The sequence below is a fragment of the Pseudophryne corroboree genome, chromosome 5, assembly GCF_028390025.1.
Source record: "Pseudophryne corroboree isolate aPseCor3 chromosome 5, aPseCor3.hap2, whole genome shotgun sequence".
Classification (NCBI taxonomy): domain Eukaryota; kingdom Metazoa; phylum Chordata; class Amphibia; order Anura; family Myobatrachidae; genus Pseudophryne; species Pseudophryne corroboree.
The window spans coordinates 237,563,825-237,581,119 of NC_086448.1; the positions used below are offsets into that span (position 1 = coordinate 237,563,825).

General features: G+C 41.4%; 1 protein-coding gene across 3 annotated transcripts in view; it reads left to right on the top strand.

Annotated features, from left to right (window-relative positions):
• Window positions 1–17,295, top strand: part of KCNH8 (potassium voltage-gated channel subfamily H member 8) — a 667,193-nt gene that overhangs the window by 571,823 nt on the left and 78,075 nt on the right. For all 3 annotated transcript variants that reach the window (XM_063922193.1, XM_063922191.1, XM_063922192.1), the window contains exon 11: window positions 6,348–6,562. In XM_063922193.1, the coding sequence (XP_063778263.1) occupies window positions 6,348–6,562 (215 nt within the window). The remainder of the gene's footprint in view (window positions 1–6,347; window positions 6,563–17,295) is intronic.

Sequence of the window (17,295 nt, forward strand, 5' to 3'; positions counted from 1 at the left end):
AGTGTCTAACAGATATCTTGGATGTTTTCTAATATACGGTTGAAATATACTATCTATATAGACAGACGCAGGTTGTGACAAACCTCCACGGGCGGCAATAATAGGCCTGCCCGGGGGTCGGTCACAGACTTATGTATCTCTGGCATAGTATAGAAAAGAGGAACCAAAGGGAATGCAGGATAAAGTGCTTTACTCAAAGAGTCAGTGATAATGCCATTGTCCAATGCTTCCTTCAAGATAGATAAAAGTTCATTTTTGTAGGAACCAGAGGGGTCCTGGGTCAAAAGTAGGTAAATGGAGGAGTCATTAAGGTGGTATATATATATGTATGTATCTTGACAAAGGTCCAATACAGGACCGAAACGTCAATGTGAATTTTTATCTTATATAATGAATAAAGGATTTGCCATTTAAAGAAGCCTGGTGAGTACTCCCCTTCTATATGGAGATATATATATATATATATATATATATATATATAGTGTGTGTGTGTATGTGTGTGTGTGTGTGTGTGTGTGTGTGTATATATATTTATTTATTTTTCGTCAAAATTTTTTTGGTAATGAATGGGTTGATTAACACTTTCTCCCAAAAACGCCAGAATGAATGTAAGAAAGATAGATGAGGGAGGAAGGGGGTGGACACGACTTTTAGGAGACAGATGGTCACATCCTCACCTCAGTAATGTCAGTGGGAATTTCCCACTGTTATGTGGGCCACTGTCTGATCCTGCGGAACTCCGTCAGCGGTCAGCCACAAAACACTTCAAGTTCTGTGTGTGGGTTGGCCGGCCACAGGCGGGAGGGCAGGACAGCGCAGGACAGGCATGAGGGAGCGCATTGTGACGTCAGCACGTCACACCTTGACCAGGAACACAGCACAGGGTGGCCAGGAGCACAGCGCAGGGTGAGCAGGAGGGAGCGCGGTGTGACGACAACACGTCACATCGCGAGCTGGACGGGGCTGTGTCTCGGCAGTGCGACCGTCCATTACCCCCAGGAATTTCATTTTTACCCCATTTGGGGTAATTTACCCCTGTTCCCTGACCACTGCTCTATAGAGTCCAGATTCTTAGCAGTTCAGATTTAGTTGAGAAATACTGATCTTAACTAAATGAGCCATGTCGTAGTCATATTCTTACCTGCAGATATGTTATCATTGTATTTTATTTATAAATAGGCAATCATATTATGCATTGCTGCACAGACACTATCAAATCATACACAACAGTTGCTCCTACTGGATCTGACAATTTAGTTTACTTCATTTATACAGGTATGTTAAATAAAATGGTGCACAGGGGGAAAAAATGTGCACAGTAACATCCAACCGGCTGCTTGCTTTCTTTTTCCAAACTGTTATAGATAATGACAGTCAGAAATAGGCTGAAAAAACTCACAGCATCAGTTTTCATAAATGTTCCCCTAATGATATAAATACTTGTCTAGATAGACTTATAAAACACATAATTCCACCTCTTCTCTGAAATTAGCATTATGCTTCCTTAATTTAGAATAGGTTAGGGTTTAATGCAAGAGTCTCTTCATTCATTTAAATAACAAAATTATAATCAAGAGCACACACTTTATAGCACTATAGCCAGGAACATTGTATTATTGCATAGGTTAAAAGCCCATTATTGGTTTGGAAGTGCAGTACCAGTAATGAATAGCAAAAGAGCATGTACTGTATTTAAAAGCAAACCAACCACTGCGGGTTCCCAAATGACCATTTTGTGAGCTAGAGACAAGGTACGATATCATAATGCTGCATAATTTTGTGATGATGATACGTGCTGCATTGGCTTGACAGCTGCTCATTAGCTTTTCAGTGAAGGAATTGTGTTTTTCTTTCTCAAATAAATCGTAATCCGTACAATATGGGAATGTCTTAAATGTGAAATGTAGATTAAATGGGAACTAGGAAACTGTGAATAAGCACAGTCAATGTGATGTTATAACTTCCTTATTTTTCCATGAATGATCTACATTCTCTCTTAAACTGTAACTAAAAATACTCAGATTTTGATCTTGCACATTTTCACATTGCATATGGGGGGTCATTCCGAGTTGATTGCTCGCTCGCTACTTTTAGCAACCGTGCAAACGCATTGTCGCCACCCACTGGGGAGTGTATTTTTGCTTTGCAGAAGTGCGAACGCTTGTGCAGCAGAGCGCCTGCAAAATCTTTTTGTGCAAAACAAGACCAGCCCTGTAGTTACTCTTCATGTGCGTTGATTCTAATGACGGAGGGACGGCTTTTGACGTCACACACCCGCCCAGCGAACGGCCAGCCACGCCTGTGTTTTTTCAGCAATGCCTGCGTTTTTCCAAACACTCCCAGAAAACGGTCAGTTGACACCCAGAAACGCCCTCTTCTAGTCTATCTCCTTGTGATCGGCTGTGCGACTGAATGCTTCGCTAGAACCTGTGCAAAACCACGATGCTCTTTGTACCCATATGTCGCGCATGTGCATTGCGGTGCATAAGCATGCGCAGATTAGCCATTTTTTTCACTGATCGCTATGCAGTGAACAACGACAGCTAGCGATCAACTCGGAAAGACACCCTATGTCTGGAGCCAAGTGTATTCATTTATGGGTGATGCCGGGTTTATGCAATTCAGTCATATCTTCACTTGCAACTGAATAGGTTTAACTCAGTGATGCGTGTTGTCAGAGTAACAGTCTATGCAAAGTTGAAGGGCCATATCTAGGAATGTGATAGTGGTGCTGTTACACAGGATGCAAGGCCCAAGGCACCTGCACGTAGTTTGCATGCTACAGCCAGTGGGGAGTGTTTTGCCAGGTAGGCATCCTGCGGCCTGGTGATCTATTGATGTCACAGGTTTTTGGGGTGGGGCTCGCAGAAGGTGGTATAGAGCACTGTTTTGACCCTGCAAAGTTGTGCCTGTTTTCAGATGAATTGTTTGCACCATGAATACGGCTGTTGCACATGCGCACTGATAACAATAATTCATTATTCATTTTGGGGGGTTTTATGTGCTTATAGAAAACTAAAGAAAAGAAAAACTTTCAAAGTTCTGTAATTTAACCTTTTCCCACAGCGTTCATGTCCTCTCAGGTATCCAAAGATGAACTGAGAATACTGATATTGTTCTGCAAAGTATTGTAACACTGCATAAATAAAAATGATAATATTATCCAGCTATCTGTGCCATATAAAGTATATATCTACATATGGGCAGTGAACAAATGATCTGATCCCTATTTGAATAGCTTCACAATTAGAAAAGCATTGATATCTTTGACATACAAAATAATATATTTTATTTTATTCTAAAACGGGAAATTAAATCCAAGGACAAATAAAATGAAGAAAATAAAAAGAGTTCAATTTGCTAATTTCACTGCTGGAGATGAATTGACTTGCATTTGAAAGACAGAGCAATTCATCTTCCATTTGTCTTGCAGTTTGCAAATTGTTTTTCAACAAAATACAGAATGTAATAGAGGTATCTTAGGAATGCTTTAGCTTCTCTAAATTACTTTCTGCAGAAGTCTTTGCCGTACTGTAGAAGATGAAAAGCAGTCCTTTGTAATAAGACTTAGAGGGCCTCTTTCAGAGAATGATGTATAACAGTGACAATCATACAAATACAAATTCTATCACAAAAAAAGCATACATAGGCGCATGTGCATATTAAGTTGCATGTATCTCCACATATTTCCAGCTCCAAACCACAGGATTCAGTGTTAGCCAAACAAATGTGTAAAAGATTAGTAATAGTATTCTTCACTTTCCTCCAGTAAACATGTAATACAAGGGCCTATTTACTAAGCCTTGGATGGAGATAAAGTGGCTGGAGATATAGTACCAGCCAATCGGCTCCTAACTGCCATTTTTCAAACCCAGCCTGTGATATGGCAGTTAGGAGCTGATTGGCTAGTACTTTATCTCCGTCCACTTTATCTCTGTCCAAGGTTTAGTAAATAGACCCCATAGTTTAATATGTAACCCAAGTTCTAGTAAATTAAGCAAAATAAGGAAACAAGTGTAGGCAGTATTGTAGTTATATCCCATTTCTTCAAGATCAGCAGTTAAACTAGCAAATATGGCTTCTTTCTTTGGGTATGCAAATCTGTAAGAAATAAAAAAGAAGGGGCATAGGTCAAATTACAATTTTTGAAATGATGCACCTACAAGATAAGAAAAAAAATCCATAGTAAAAATAATCCATATCAGATTACATACAATATATAAATGAAAATAAATACTCTACAGACATGACTTTGGGTTATCACTAGGAATCTGGATATCAAAAACTTATTTTTATTCCAGTGGCATGGACTATTATAATATTAAGGTAAAAACACCAAGCTAGACTCCATCCAGGCATATGTGTATAGTTATTCCTAGAGATAAAGCTTGACAGTAAAGGTACAAGTTGAATTTCACTATTTATACTAAGGGTTAGCTGCAGTAATTTAGCATGGCTAATTGACCCCCTCGGGGTTATTCAAGAAAGGAGACATCTGGGATTTTATTTCACCTGAGGAAGGTGAAAAAAATATCCCCAATAATCAACCCTAATCAGCACCATTTTTGTGGCTGCAATCTTGAAAACAATTAAGTCCATGAATTTAACACAGATTCTATGTGTTTTGCACCAAAACTGAAAATTTTCAGGCACAAACAATGGGGTTTAGTTGATTAGGGAGAAAAAAATATGAAAAAAATAAGGGGTAATTGAATATCTCCCAATAGTATACTAATGCAATAAAGTGTTAATCACAATAGAGAGCATTATGTAATGGCAACATTATTAACGTAGTACGTAATTTGGATTTTCCATATACTTTAGTACAAATTTTTTTATTGAAAATCTTCTTGCATACTCATTTCCATTACAGATTTATATGATATAGCCAATTTTCAAATTAATTAAATATGATTAGTTGGAGGAGTCAATATGCAACCACCTATCAGAAGTTGCTTAATACTGCTGCTGATGGCTATCATCATCAATGGCTATCTTTATCCCAGCGAGAAGCCACAAGAGATTTGCCTCTTCTCTGGGGTTACACACACAGCTAGTGCACATGCTCACTTCAGAAATGTTTATATACACAGCTCAAAAATTATGTACATACACACGTACCTGTGAATGATGCCCGAAGAAAGTTAACTTTAAATACTTGAGTACTGGATGATTTAATTCGATTGTATATTAGATACTTTTTTCAATAAATATACTTTCCATGAAGTGCCTATAAAGGATAGTTAATAAGAATTACACCTAATACAAGTAACAAGAGAAACAATAAATACAAAAGTAAAATTAAATACAGAAAATCTAAGACAAAAGTTTCCAGAGACAAATCTTTTAAAATCTGTTTATCTGTCACTGAATGGTTAGCAAATTGTATAGGCTACTTGTTCGCTAGTGTTTGTTCAGTGAGAACTGTATATAATACAGAAAAAAATAATATCTATGGTGTTATGTTGGAAGATATCTTAGATATCTTTTCAGTTAATTTCCAGTTTCCAGTGAGAATCAGTAAATGTTACTTCAAAGGGACATGTCCATGTTATGTGTACAGATTTCAGATCTTAGGTAATTTCTAGTTTTAACAGAACCTAAAACTTCTTGCATTATAAAAATATTAGAACCTAATTAGCAGTAAATGTGGAACTAGGAGTGAAAAGGAATTGGTGGCACATCCAAGATGAGATGCTAGCCACCAAGTGTCACAATATTGGCAGGTCCTACAAGTTTAGATCAAGATTTTCCCCAATAACACAGAACTGCCCAAACTAGGAACACAGGTCATGAAACTACATATCTGAGTACCTTATCATAGCAAGTGAGTCTCTCAACAGTATATTAAGAAAAAAGTGCAGGTGGTAGAAAGCAAACAAGTGCCCCTCCAGGAGCCATTGAGCCCTAGGTGGGTGCCTACAGCATATAACAGGTGATATGGCCCTGTAGCAAGGGAAACCTACATAGACACATTAGAGACCTAAATGCTCATGCATATAGAATAAATGGCAGGGGCGTAATATGCAATGTGCAGGCCCTAGAGGTAAATTTTGGGGGTAAAGAATAAAAAGTACTAATATGCATAGTATAGTATGTGCATATTAATATAAATTCAGGAGTCAGCTAAGGTCCTTCCATGCACCTTGATCTACTCTTTGGTTTGATGTTATGATGGACAATTAATTTGGTAGGTGTGCATTTGTAAAGTTTATTATTATGTTAATGATTGTTTTTAGTGGTTAAAAACTCAGAAATTGACTTACCAAGAAGCATCTGCCATGCAAATGCAGCCATCTTGTTCCGGCAGCATAATTTTCTATTTACATCTGATTTGTTCTTTACAGGTAAAGGAGATTTAATTGGAGCAAATTTATCGATAAGAGATCAAGTAATAAAGACCAATGCAGATGTCAAAGCTCTGACCTACTGTGATCTTCAATGTATAATCTTAAAAGGTCTTTATGAAGTTTTAGACTTTTACCCTGAATATGCACATAAGTTTGTAGATGACATACAGCAAGACCTTACATACAATCTTCGAGAGGGCCATGAAAGTGATGTAAGTACATGTATTGAGATAAAGATTTTTTCTCATAATTGAAAACATATCCAAGTTTTCTAACCTACTGTATATCTCAGTATTATATCTCATTTGGACTCTATCTCTCTTACTTGCACCTTTCTGGGTCTGATGCAAAGTTAGCTGCAATATGGTGTTAAAAGGAAAAAAAACAAGGAAAAAATTCACAGACACTTCTGTCCGATATGTTCCCATGATTTAAGCCAGTGATGTCCAAGCTTTTGAAGCCATTGCCCACTTGGTTCCATAAATGTATCTCAGTGCCCCTCACCCATTGAAGACATTATTCAAAATACACTATTAACATTTTTTAATAAAGTATTTCAATAATTAATAATATAAAATGGTGTTGATTAATGATATTAATATTTACTTATAGCCCTGCCACAGCCTAGCAGAGGCATAGGCCACCAGGTGTAGAATGCTGCAGCAATAGACTACACAACCACTACATTGCCTTTTCCTGCTTGTACCTCCAACAGCCCCAGCCACCCCTTTCTTAGCATCCACCAACAGCAATCCAGCATACTGCTGAGGTCTGTACTGCCCACTTTGGTAATCATTGTTATAAAGCATTTAATTAATATACTACAAAAGATTTTGATATTAGGCATAAACTGAGCTAAAAACTCTCTAATACAGTTCAAAACATTAGATCCTTTGGGGAAACAAAATAAACAAAAAATAAGCTTAAACATACTCACCAAAGCATAATTTATGTCCCAGAAATGGCAAAAGCAGCAATCAGTATAAAGAGAGTGTTAGGTTACAGGCAAACACAAGTAGCTCTCTAATACCCTTTATCATCATAATCCCTCTTTGCACCTGCCCCTGATCACCCGCAAATAATACAGTTCTCCCATGCATACTGTATATGCTTCTTCTTTCTGGTCTGCATGTAGTGTACTTGCAGTAGTTTAAACATGTCCTTGCATATACTTGCAATTGTTCAAACATGTCCTTGCTGTTCTTGGCATGTGTTAGAATACCTACATCTTGGCCCAATCTTTGTGGGTCGATATGCATGTCTACACTGTTTTGATCATATGTAGTGATAATTCATGAGAAATTTGCTATTCAGACTGACATAGTACTTACTCGGCAACAGTGCATATGTCTCTTCCACCTTGTGCCTTATGACTTGTGTCCTTCCTTGCTTGTTTCCTTATTTTTTCCTCAGAATGTGTTTTTGATGTCCTGGTTTTTGTGACACATGCCTTGTGTGATATTGGTGGTATCTTTCTGTTACTACTTAGTATATTTTACCTGCTGATAATGGGGTGGGAAGAAGGATATGTGGGTTACAGGGAGGACTGGAGTGCTCTGTGCCAGTAATCCGTGATTTACAAAATTGGGGTCCTACTTCATTAATTACTGTTCCTATTGCAATATATGGTTTTGCATAAAAATGACTAAATATATAATTGTGCTGATATGATAATGGGCTTATTTTTATGTGGACTCCTGGGACTACAGTCCCATTTGTCCCATTATAAATCTGGCCCTAAATAGGGTGATAACAGTGATAGAACTAATGAGTTGTGCAAACATATGCAACCCTTTTCACTACTCCCATAAAGAGTTCTGTTTATTCTCTCGCTGGCTGGCACAGTGTCATTCTGAACAACTTTCTTGATGGGAATGAGACTGAGATGTTGTGATGTCATGGTGTCACTACATCTCTTTCCATGGCACCAGCGAGAGTAGGAGAGGAGCCAGGTTTACACCTTTTGGGCTGGATGCTGGGCAACAATACCATACTGTGACATAGTCCTACAGATAACTAGTAATTCCACATGGATCTACCCATTATCAGGCCATTGAGACCCCGAGGATCTCACTTCAGCAGTAGTTCCTCTTCTGGGTGACACACTGTACAGGGGTGTGTGGGGAGACATGGACAGACGCAGCATTCTCCTTTACAAATACTGTAGTTGTATATGTGTGTGTATGTACAACTATAGTATATATATATATATATATATATATATATATATAAAAGGTTTTAGACTCAATTGTGTAAAAGGTATGAAAAATTAAATACAATTAACTATGGCCCTCATTCCGAGTTGTTCGCTCGCAAGTGAATTTTAGCAGATTTGCTCATGCTAAGCCGCCGCCTACTGGGAGTGAATCTTAGCATCTTAAAATTGCGAACGATGTATTCGCAATATTGCGATTACACACCTCGTAGCAGTTTCTGAGTAGCTCCAGACTTACTCGGCATCTGCGATCAGTTCAGTGCTTGGCGTTCCTGGTTTGACGTCACAAACACACCCAGCGTTCGGCCAGACACTCCCCCGTTTCTCCGGCCACTCCTGTGTTTTTTCCGGAAACGGTAGCGTTTTTTCCCACACGCCCATAAAACGGCCTGTTTCCGCCCAGTAACACCCATTTCCTGTCAATCATATTACGATCACCAGAACGATGAAAAAGCCGTGAGTAAAAATCCTAACTGCATAGCAAATTTACTTGGCGCAGTCGCAGTGCGGACATTGCGCATGCGCATTAAGCGGAAAATCGCTGCGATGCGAAGATTTTTACCGAGCGAACAACTCGGAATGAGGGCCTATATATGAGAAAGGTACAGTATATAAAGGTGTAATCCCACTAAGATGGTTTTGTTTTGTTTTGTTTTGTTTTGTAACTGTATGTTTTGTACCTTTTTAACTTGAAGATGAAGTAAGATAAGCTGTTTTCTCTTTGTAAATTTGAACAATTGTGGTCATTGTAAAACAAAGTGTTTCTTTCTGGGAAGCATTTCTTCAAGCTTTTTGGTGATCATGTATTGAAAGCGGATGGAGGTGTTATGTTATGCTATGAACATCCAAAGCCTCTTTGCTGATTGTATCATGTGACTATGGTTACTATTGTAATCACTTGGAAATTTGTAAATCATTAATAGGTTGAACCAAAACTATGAGGGAAATTGAAAATTTAATATCTCCTTCAAACTAAAAAAAAGGAGTTTACTGGAATAATTAGTCTACTCTACAAATATTCCTATTATTTTCATTCTGGAAAATGTATTTAAATGTTGGCAACTATATACACTTATTTATAACATACTATTTTATACTTGGATAGCAGTTGTGGTTTACATTAAATATAGCATTTATATTATTTTCTGTACATTTAGGAAAAACTGCTGGTAGAGGCTAAGACAATATAGCAATTTAAACATGCATAGGATAGACATAAGGATATCCTTACACAGAAATAAGGATGAAATAGGGTTTGCGGTAACAATATGGTTAAAAAAGGGGCGGCAGACTAGATGGGCAAAATGGTTCTTATCTGCAATAAATTCTGTTTCTAAATTCTTAACCACTTAACTGGCATAGGGCCTAATTCAGATCTGATCGCTGGGCAGTGATTTTTGCAGTCCTGCAATCAGATAGTCTACAGGGGGAGTGGTTTTTTGCTGTGCAAGTGTGCGATCGCATGTGTAGCAGAGCTGCACAAACTGATTTTGTGCAGTCTCTGTGCAGCCCAGGACTTACTCTTCCTGTGCAATGGAATCCTGCTAATCAGGGCTGGAACTGATGTCAGATACCCTCCCTGAAAACGCCTGAGCCTGCCTGCGGTTTTCTGAACACTCCCTGAAAACGGTCAGTTGCCATCCACAAATGGCCTCTTCCTGTCAACCTCCTTGCAATCAACTGTGCTAATGGATCCTTCACACCATCCCGTCGCTGACTGGCAAATCCCGCTGTAGCTGTGCGACGCGCCAGTGCAGTGCATACGCATGCGCAGTTCAGATCTGATCACCTGCTGTGCGAAAATGCACAGCAGTGATCAGATCTGAATGACCCCCATAGTCAAATCACATGCGAACACGCCGCCCCACTGTCTCCCCCAGTCTTTGACAAAGAGATCCATTCTGCAGATGTGCATAATATAATGTTTAAATATTTATTATTATTTTATTAACATTTTCTTATATAGTGAAGCAAATTCCGTTGCACTTTACAACTGGACACAATGATAAAACCAAACTGGGTAATAACAAATTGAGAAGTATGAAGACCCTGCTTGCATGCTTAGTCAATGATATAAAAGGGATAAATGCTATCTATTGCATAGTTGTCCACCAGATTGCAAAGGTTCTCGGTGGGCTGCATGATATCACATCACAACAATTATGAACCTTAGTCAGGAGGAAGGGAAAGTGAAGGGGGAGAAAATATGTGAGATGTGTGGACTGCACAGTGGGGATATAATTGGATAGGAAGGCTTATGAAGGTTCTGTGCGTGGTTCTGGAATTTTATGTTTGTCTCAATAGGTGAGTTTTCAGGGAATGCTTGAAGGTTTGGAGACTAGAGGAGAGTCTTATTGTGCGTGGTAGGGCATTCCACAGAGTGGGTGCAGCAGGAAGATGGTCCTGCAATCGTACATGGGGGTGAGTAATGAGTGTGGATGAGAGATGTAGATCTTGTGAAGAGCGAAGAGGTCAGGTTGGGATATAGTTTGAGATAAGCGAAGAGATGTACATAGGTGTTGTTTGGTTAATGGCCATTTTAAAAATATATTTTAAACTTTATTAAATAACAAAATTAAAAAAAAAATTATGAATTGTTTTGAAAGGAAAAATTGGCAGTGAAGTGGATAAGGAAAAGAAAATATCAGAATTTGTTTTGTGTTGTTTTTTTCTCATTTCCATGAAAAAGAAAATAAATCTTTTGCATCTTTTGCTCAGAGACACATTTTAGAACTGCCAACCATAAAACTTAATGAAGTCTTTAGGGAAATATTTTTTTGAGTCTAATCCAAGTGTTGTCTGTATGTAGTATCAATGACTGTCATGTCTTTAAATAAGTAAAGTTAAACACAAATCTCTTGTAGCAGAGAACTGTAATTCAAATTATAGCACAGCTAGAGACTGTTTGCTGGCCTTGATACACATATACGTTTCAATGTGGAGCATGAAGCAAAACCTATAATGTACTTGCACGTAAAAGTTTAAGCTTTTTATTTTTATATTGCAAACTATATCCAATTGTTGCCGTAAGTGAACTCAATTGTGTATAATAGCAGTGTATATCATTGAGCTCATTGTAGTTTATGTAACACACTATGATATATAGGATGAAGAAAGCCATTTTAATTAGAAGGTTTATGTTTCAAATTTATGTGACAGTTTATTAGTGATGTGCACCGGAAATTTTTCGGGTTTTGTGTTTTGGTTTTGGGTTCGGTTCCGCGGCCGTGTTTTGGGTTCGAACGCGTTTTGGCAAAACCTCACCGAAATTTTTTTGTCGGATTCGGGTGTGTTTTGGATTCAGGTGTTTTTTTCAAAAAACCCTAAAAAACTGCTTAAATCATAGAATTTGGGGGTCATTTTGATCCCATAGTATTATTAACCTCAATAACCAAAATTTCCACTAATTTTCAGTCTATTCTGAACACCTCACACCTCACAATATTATTTTTAGTCCTAAAATTTGCACCGAGGTAGCTGTGTGACTAAGCTAAGCGACCCAAGTGGCCGACACAAACACCTGGCCCATCTAGGAGTGGCACTGCAGTGTCACGCAGGATGGCCCTTCAAAAAAATACTCCCCAAACAGCACATGACGCAAAGAAAAAAAGAGGCGCAATGAGGTAGCTGTGTGACTAAGATAAGCGACCCAAGTGGCCGACACAAACACCTGGCCCATCTAGGAGTGGCACTGCAGTGTCACGCAGGATGGCCCTTCAAAAAAATACTCCCCAAACAGCACATGACGCAAAGAAAAAAAGAGGCGCAATGAGGTAGCTGTGTGACTAAGATAAGCGACCCAAGTGGCCGACACAAACACCTGGCCCATCTAAGAGTGGCACTGCAGTGTCAGACAGGATGGCACTTGAAAAAAATACTCCCCAAACAGCACATGACGCAAAGAAAAAAAGAGGCGCAATGAGGTAGCTGTGTGACTAAGATAAGCGACCCAAGTGGCCGACACAAACACCTGGCCCATCTAGGAGTGGCACTGCAGTGTCACGCAGGATGGCCCTTCAAAAAAATACTCCCCAAACAGCACATGACGCAAAGAAAAAAAGAGGCGCAATGAGGTAGCTGTGTGACTAAGATAAGCGACCCAAGTGGCCGACACAAACACCTGGCCCATCTAGGAGTGGCACTGCAGTGTCACGCAGGATGGCCCTTCAAAAAAATACTCCCCAAACAGCACATGACGCAAAGAAAAAAAGAGGCGCAATGAGGTAGCTGTGTGACTAAGATAAGCGACCCAAGTGGCCGACACAAACACCTGGCCCATCTAGGAGTGGCACTGCAGTGTCACGCAGGATGGCCCTTCAAAAAAATACTCCCCAAACAGCACATGACGCAAAGAAAAAAAGAGGCGCAATGAGGTAGCTGTGTGACTAAGATAAGCGACCCAAGTGGCCGACACAAACACCTGGCCCATCTAGGAGTGGCACTGCAGTGTCACGCAGGATGGCCCTTCAAAAAAATACTCCCCAAACAGCACATGACGCAAAGAAAAAAAGAGGCGCAATGAGGTAGCTGTGTGACTAAGATAAGCGACCCAAGTGGCCGACACAAACACCTGGCCCATCTAAGAGTGGCACTGCAGTGTCAGACAGGATGGCACTTGAAAAAAATACTCCCCAAACAGCACATGACGCAAAGAAAAAAAGAGGCGCAATGAGGTAGCTGTGTGACTAAGATAAGCGACCCAAGTGGCCGACACAAACACCTGGCCCATCTAGGAGTGGCACTGCAGTGTCACGCAGGATGGCCCTTCAAAAAAATACTCCCCAAACAGCACATGACGCAAAGAAAAAAAGAGGCGCAATGAGGTAGCTGTGTGACTAAGATAAGCGTCCCAAGTGGCCGACACAAACACCTGGCCCATCTAGGAGTGGCACTGCAGTGTCAGGCAGGATGGCACTTGAAAAAAATACTCCCCAAACAGCACATGACGCAAAGAAAAAAAGAGGCGCAATGAGGTAGCTGTGTGACTAAGATAAGCGACCCAAGTGGCCGACACAAACACCTGGCCCATCTAGGAGTGTCACTGCAGTGTCACGCAGGATGGCCCTTCAAAAAAATACTCCCCAAACAGCACATGACGCAAAGAAAAATGAAAGAAAAAAGAGGTGCAAGATGGAATTGTCCTTGGGCCCTCCCACCCACCCTTATGTTGTATAAACAGGACATGCACACTTTAACGAACCCATCATTTCAGCGACAGGGTCTGCCACACGACTGTGACTGAAATGACTGGTTGGTTTGGGCCCCCACCAAAAAAGAAGCAATCAATCTCTCCTTGCACAAACTGGCTCTACAGAGGCAAGATGTCCACCTCATCATCATCGTCCGATTCATCACCCCTTTCACTGTGTACATCCCCCTCCTCACAGATTATTAATTCGTCCCCACTGGAATCCACCATCTCAGGTCCCCGTGTACTTTCTGGAGGCAATTGCTGCTGGTGAATATCTCCACGGAGGAATTGATTATAATTCATTTTAATGAACATCATCTTCTCCACATTTTCTGGAAGTAACCTCGTACGCCGATTGCTGACAAGGTGAGCGGCGGCACTAAACACTCTTTCGGAGTACACACTGGAGGGAGGGCAACTTAGGTAGAATAAAGTCAGTTTGTGCAAGGGCCTCTAAATTGCCTCTTTTTCCTGCCAGTATACGTATGGACTGTCTGATGTGCCTACTTGGATGCGGTCACTCATATAATCCTCCACCATTCTTTCAATGGTGACAGAATCATATGCAGTGACAGTAGACGACATGTCAGTAATCGTTGCCAGGTCCTTCAGTCCGGACCAGATGTCAGCACTCGCTCCAGACTGCCCTGCATCACCGCCAGCGGGTGGGCTCGGAATTCGTAGCCTTTTCCTCGCACCCCCAGTTGCGGGAGAATGTGAAGGAGGAGATGTTGACGGGTCACGTTCCGCTTGACAATTTTCTCACCAGCAGGTCTTTGAACCTCTGCAGACTTGTGTCTGCCGGAAAGAGAGATACAACGTAGGTTTTAAATCTAGGATCGAGCACGGTGGCCAAAATGTAGTGCTCTGATTTCAACAGATTGACCACCCGTGAATCCTGGTTAAGCGAATGAAGGGCTCCATCCACAAGTCCCACATGCCTAGCGGAATCGCTCTGTTTTAGCTCCTCCTTCAATGTCTCCAGCTTCTTCTGCAAAAGCCTGATGAGGGGATTGACCTGACTCAGGCTGGCAGTGTCTGAACTGACTTCACGTGTGGCAAGTTCAAAAGGTTGCAGAACCTTGCACAACGTTGAAATCATTCTCCACTGCGCTTGAGTCAGGTGCATTCCACCTCCTTTGCCTATATCGTGGCCAGATGTATAGGCTTGAATGGCCTTTTGCTGCTCCTCCATCCTCTGAAGCATATAGAGGGTTGAATTCCACCTCGTTACCACCTCTTGCTTCAGATGATGGCAGGGCAGGTTCAGGTGTTTTTGGTGGTGCTCCAGTCTTCTGTACGCGGTGCCTGTATGCCGAAAGTGGCCCGCAATTCTTCTGGCCACCGACAGCATCTCTTGCACGCCCCTGTCATTTTTTAAATAATTCTGCACCACCAAATTCAAGGTATGTGCAAAACATGGGACGTGCTGGAATTTGCCCAGATGTAATGCACGCACAATATTGCTGGCGTTGTCCGATGCCACAAATCCCCAGGAGAGTCCAATTGGGGTAAGCCATTCTGCGATGATCTTCCTCAGTTGCCCTTCCTCAGTTGCCGTAAGAGGTTTTCAGCTGTGTGCGTATTCTGGAAAGCGGTGATACAAAGCGTAGCCTGCCTAGGAACGAGTTGGCGTTTGCGAGATGCTGCTACTGGTGCCGCCGCTGCTGTTCTTGCAGCGGGAGGCAATACATCTACCCAGTGGGCTGTCACAGTCATGTAGTCCTGAGTCTGCCCTGCTCCACTTGTCCACATGTCCGTGGTTAAGTGGACATTGGGTACAACTGCATTTTTTAGGACACTGGTGACTCTTTTTCTGAGGTCTGTGTACATTTTCGGTATCGCCTGCCTAGAGAAATGGAACCTAGATGGTATTTGGTACTGGGGACACAGTACCTCAATCAAGTCTCTAGTTGGCTCTGAATTAATGATGGATACCGGAACCACGTTTCTCACCGCCCAGGCTGCCAAGGCCTCAGTTATCCGCTTTGCAGCAGGATGACTGCTGTGAGATTTCATCTTCCTCGCAAAGGACTGTTGGACAGTCAATTGCTTACTGGAAGTAGTACAAGTGGTCTTCCGACTTCCCCTCTGGGATGACGATCGACTCCCAGCAGCAACAACAGCAGCGCCAGCAGCAGTAGGCGTTACACTCAAGGATGCATCGGAGGAATCCCAGGCAGGAGAGGACTCATCAGACTTGCCAGTGACATGGCCTGCAGGACTATTGGCTTTCCTGGGTAAGGAGGAAATTGACACTGAGGGAGTTGGTGGTGTGGTTTGCAGGAGCTTGGTTACAAGAGGAAGGGATTTAGTGGTCAGTGGACTGCTTCCGCTGTCACCCAAAGTTTTTGAACTTGTCACTGACTTATGATGAATGCGCTGCAGGTGACGTATAAGGGAGGATGTTCCGAGGTGGTTAACGTCCTTGCCCCTACTTATTACAGCTTGACAAAGGCAACACACGGTTTGACACCTGTTGTCCGCATTTGTGTTGAAATAATTCCACAACGAAGAGCAGATTTTTTTTGTATTTTGACCAGGCATGTCAATGGCCATATTCGTCCAACGGACAACAGGTGTCTCCCCGGGTGCCTGACTTAAACAAACCACCTCACCATCAGAATCCTCCTTGTCAATTTCCTCCCCAGCGCCAGCAACACCCATATCCTCATCCTGGTGTACTTCAACAGTGACATCTTCAATTTGACTATCAGGAACTGGACTGCGGGTGCTCCTTCCAGCACTTGCAGGGGGCGTGCAAATGGTGGAAGGTGCAAGCTCTTCCCGTCCAGTGTTGGGAAGGTCAGGCATCGCAACCGACACAATTAGACTCTCCTTGGGGATTTGTGATTTTGAAGAACGCACAGTTCTTTGCTGTGCTTTTGCCAGCTTAAGTCTTTTCTTTTTTCTAGCGAGAGGATGAGTGCTTCCATCCTCATGTGAAGCTGAACCACTAGGTATGAACATAGGCCAGGGCCTCAGCCGTTCCTTGCCACTCCGTGTCGTAAATGGCATATTGGCAAGTTTACGCTTCTCCTCAGACGCTTTTAATTTTGATTTTTGGGTAATTTTTTTACTGATCTTTTGTGTTTTGGATTTTACATGCTCTGTACTATGACATTGGGCATCGGCTTGGCAGACGACGTTGATGGCATTTCATCGTCTCGGCCATGACTAGTGGCATCAGCTTCAGCACGAGGTGGAAGTGGATCTTGATCTTTCCCTATTTTTTTAACCTCCACATTTTTGTTCTCCATATTTTAATGCACACAACTAAAAGGCACCACAGGTATACAATGTAGATGGATGGATAGTATACTTTATGTATGACGACGAGTGACTGAAGACACAGAGGTAGGTACAGCAGTGGCCTACCGTACTGCTATATACAGTATAATGGACCTGGTGGACACTGTCAGCAGACTGCGTTTATAGTATAAAGAAAAAAAGACACCACAGGTATACAATGTAGATGGATGGATAGTATACTTTATGTATGACGACGAGTGACTGAAGACACAGAGGTAGGTACAGCA